We start from the raw sequence: 4,363 nt of genomic DNA on the forward strand, positions 1-4,363 counted from the left end.
AGTGTGTTAAAGAAATGTTTTAAAGACTAAGTTCTATATGTATAATTGGATATCGATCAACCCCAAACTTACTGAGCGTTTCCCAAAACACTCACCCTTTATAAATTTCAGATAAAAATGAGGAAAAACTGAATGAAGATGAGCATGAAGCGTCCTGGGGATGGTGATCGACAGACAAGTTTCCGGAATTTTAGACTTTATTTCCCTTTTGTGCAGTTTCCACAATTGCAACTCTAATGTAATTTTTATTTCTATTGTCATTGTAAAGACACTGTTTAATTTATGAAAAGACTGGTTTTTGGCATTTTGATACGAGGCTAATTGTTTTCAAGTATTTGTTAAACAATGCCGGATGTCACCGACACTTCGGACACGGGGCGTGACATTTAAGTGGTATCAGAGCCGCCAGGTTCATAATCCCGCTGGGATTTTGATAGACAAAATTCGACACAAATTTTGGCAAAAGCCTAGTGTATCCCAATCTGAGTCCAACTTTCATTTGTTCCCCAATTTTCAAACACTTCAAAAATCTATCCCTTCAATCATTCCGCAAATCCTTAGTATCGAAAACTTTCCACAACAACTTTGTTTCTATTATTTGTGCCTTTCTATCTTTTATACGATTCTGATGCTTTACCTCGATCTTTATCCTAGGAAATGGCTGCTCCACGAACGCGCGCACAGGCTGCCTTCGTATGCGTCAGCATACCATCGATAATCAAGCTAAGGAGATAGCACTTTGAAGGCGCAACTGGCTAAGGAGAAACTGGAAAAGCAGGAGCTTAGTGAGATTAGGCACATACTAGAGACTGACGTACAGCGATTGACTCATGATTCAACCAATAAATAAATTAAAAATATATAAATTTTCATATTAAAAATATTATTTTTATATATTCAAAATCAAATCTTTTGTTTAACTCACACATCAATTTTCATTCAGGAGAAATGATTTGATTGGTGAAAACCATTATGGATGATTCTTCATTTGGACAACAACGTGACGACCATGCTTTTGGAAGATATTTTTTTGGACTAATTGAGGTTTAATTATTAAATTAATATCAAATTAGTATAGAATTTTCAACGTGTATAGCAACTGATTGACGCAAAATCCCGGCTGGGATCCTGGGAAAGGGGCCTCTTTTGTTGAATTTTTTTCATGGATTAAACGCTAAATACTGTGATCCAAACTAGTTATCTCGATCTGCTTTCCTCACTTGTGTCGATGGCTGATGAGCGAGTGGTGAATGATTTCAAGAACACAGTAACTGCGAAGGGTAATCCAAAGCTCACAATTTTACCATTGATTGCTTTGATTTTCTACGAGGTTTCTGGAGGTCCATTTGGTGTGGAAGATTCAGTCAAGGCAGGAGGTGGCCCTCTTTTGTCTTTGCTAGGTTTCTTGATTTTCCCTCTGTTCTGGAGCGTGCCTGAAGCTCTTGTCACAGCTGAACTTGCTACAACTTTCCCCGAAAATGGCGGGTACGTGATCTGGATTTCATCTGCTTTTGGCCCTTTTTGGGGTTTTCAAGAAGGGTTCTGGAAATGGTTTAGTGGGGTTATGGATAATGCCCTTTACCCGGTATTGTTTCTTGATTACTTGAAGCATTCAATTCCCATTTTTGATAGCATTGAAGCTAGGATTCCAGCTTTGTTGTTAATTACTGTTGCTTTGACATATTTGAACTATAGAGGTTTGCATATTGTGGGATTCTCTGCTGTTTTGCTAGCCGGTTTTTCCCTTTTTCCTTTTGTTGTTATGGGCATTCTCTCGATTCCTCGAATTAGGCCTGGTCGATGGCTCCAAGTAGATTCTAGGAAGATAGAATGGAGAGGGTATTTTAATAGCTTGTTTTGGAATCTGAACTATTGGGACAACGCAAGTACGTTGGCTGGCGAGATTGAGAATCCGAGTAGGACTTTTCCGAGAGCTCTAATGGGTGCGGTGGTTTTGGTGGTGTGTTCTTATTTAGTTCCTCTTCTCACGGGTACGGGTGCGGTGGAAACTGATTCGAGTGAGTGGAGTGATGGTTATTTTGCTCAAATTGGAATGTTGATTGGTGGATCTTGGTTGAAGTGGTGGATCCAAGCGGCTTCAGCATTGTCCAACATGGGGTTGTTTGAAGCGGAAATGAGCAGTGATGCGTATCAACTTTTGGGGATGAGCGAGATTGGGATGCTCCCTTCTATATTTTCTTCAAGGTTAGTCGTTTTTCTTGGAATGGATAACTGTGAAATCAATTACTTCCAAGGTCCTTTCAGTTCTATTTGGTTGCTTTTTTTGCATTTGAGTGTCGGTGCCGCCTAATCAAGTCTAATGTTGGCTTCTCGAAGAGAGACCACTATTGCACTATCTCATTCCGCTCAAACTTACTCATGTCGTGACAAACTTTAAAAGAAGTTTTGAGTTTTTTTTGTGTGTTCCACGGTGGATGAAAAAGAATAGTCCCGCACAGACTTCTCGACAAATTCTATAGTAACACATTAGCTTGAGATGCTCCTATACTAATTTTTTGAATTTAGTTCAGGTGCATGTGCGCTTCGTTTATTTCTCATCGTATATTCATTCACTTTACTGGGTTTTTGTTAGATATAGATTCCGTTACTTGAGACAATGTTTGTAAAAGAAGGTTATTTGGTTGTCTACCATTTCCTCTTGCTCCTCCCAGATTCATTCAAATGACTTGGATATTGTTATCTACATTCGGATTATTAGGACAATGTTTATAGTAAAAGGTTGTTTTGTTGTGTACCCTTTCCTATCTATAAACAAATCAATCAGCTATGAAATGATTATAAGGTTTTGAGGACTTGCTGCTGATCACTCCTTGAGGGCATGGATCATAGTTTTTTTTCTTCACCTGGATTTTTTCGAATTAGGCATTCTATATCTTAATAGGTAAGAACTATTGCCAAACTTGTCATTTCTTTAATTAAGAAATCCTTCAGTTTTTGGTCCTCTTTCGGTCTTTTCCAAGTTTACCTGGTAATCTCGGGGCTGCCTTACATTAATCGAAGATTCAGATCTCTATTTTGTAGCTTCTCTGTGACAACTTGCTACTTTGCAGATCAAAATATGGAACACCAACGTTCAGCATTCTGTGTTCTGCAGCTGGCGTTATCGTCTTGTCGTGGATGAGTTTCCAAGAAATCTTGGAATTCCTCAACTTCCTATATGCTATAGGAATGCTATTTGAGTTTGCAGCTTTCATCAAACTAAGAATCAAAAGACCTGATCTACACAGGCCATATAAAGTTCCCTTCAATACATTTGGCGCATCGATGCTCTGTTTCCCTCCGGTGTTGTTACTTGTTCTCGTAATGTCTTTGGCTTCTCTGAAGACGTATTTAGTGAGCAGTTGCATAGTTGTGCTTGGATTCTTCTTTTACCCCGCTTTAGTTTATTCAAAGCAACAAAAGTGGTTCAAATTTAACATGGATTATAAGCCGAAATCATCTGGTAATGATCAAGAATGTAGGCCAATCGTGCTGGAAGAACATGATGTAAATACTGATGAAGCCTCTCTGATATTTCTATCCGATTCAAGTATTTCAAGATAAACCAGGAATTTGATATTTTACCCGACAGAGCTACGAAATTGGTGTAGAAGGGAAATGAAAGAAGTTTATGATGCCATATATTAAATGTACAGTGGTTTTTGGTCAACTCTGTATTCTACGAAGTTACAGAAGGGAACTACGTGTCTCTGATGTCAACCAGTTGATCTTTCTTTTTTTCTTTGCTGTTTTGATTAAGCACAACATTTTAGTCCTAGCATCATCGAAGTAATCGACAACTTGTCTAGCAAGTTTGAAAAGTGAATCTTTCTACACTAACTCTGGTTCATTGATACAAGGGAAATGAGTAAAAAGTACCACGAAAGTAACTAATTACATAGAAAAGACAAAGGTCACTGGCATTCAAGACTAGAAAGAGCAACTGCAGAATCTCCACCACTCTGAAATAACTGAATTAACTACTAGGTTTCAGCAGTAAAGAATATCGCGCCCTCTTGATTCTGGTTTTGCTACTAGAAATAGATCATTTTCTTCGAAGATTAGTAGCATCTTGCTTCTGAAAACCATGAGCAAGGGAGATACAGTTGATGGCCAAGAAACCTCAAGTGGTATCAACTTTTGCTAAGCTTGCCACATAAGTCAAATAAATCGTCCGTAGGTATGAAAATGAGTTGCTAACACAACTGGCTGCAAAATTGAAAAACATGATAATCATTATCTAATAAAGATTTATGAAATATCGTTCATGAATAAGACCTGTTGCAACGAAAGACCAAGTATAGAGTTCTTACTTGTAAATGAAACAGAGATGAATTTGAAGGTGATGAAATCGCATAATGGC

The 4,363-nt window shown here is 38.1% G+C and overlaps 1 protein-coding gene across 1 annotated transcript; it reads left to right on the plus strand.

Moving 5' to 3' along the window:
- The first annotated feature begins 996 nt into the window (after nt 1-996).
- On the plus strand, nt 997-3,739 carry LOC140973587 (probable polyamine transporter At3g19553). The gene is made up of 2 exons (XM_073436517.1): nt 997-2,205; nt 3,072-3,739. The coding sequence occupies exons 1-2, from the start codon at nt 1,229-1,231 to the stop codon at nt 3,562-3,564; spliced, it is 1,470 nt and encodes a 489-aa protein (XP_073292618.1). The 5' UTR covers nt 997-1,228; the 3' UTR covers nt 3,565-3,739.
- Nucleotides 3,740-4,363: the final 624 nt, after the last annotated feature.

The sequence above is a fragment of the Primulina huaijiensis genome, chromosome 3 (genome assembly GCF_012295235.1).
Source record: "Primulina huaijiensis isolate GDHJ02 chromosome 3, ASM1229523v2, whole genome shotgun sequence".
Taxonomy (NCBI): domain Eukaryota; kingdom Viridiplantae; phylum Streptophyta; class Magnoliopsida; order Lamiales; family Gesneriaceae; genus Primulina; species Primulina huaijiensis.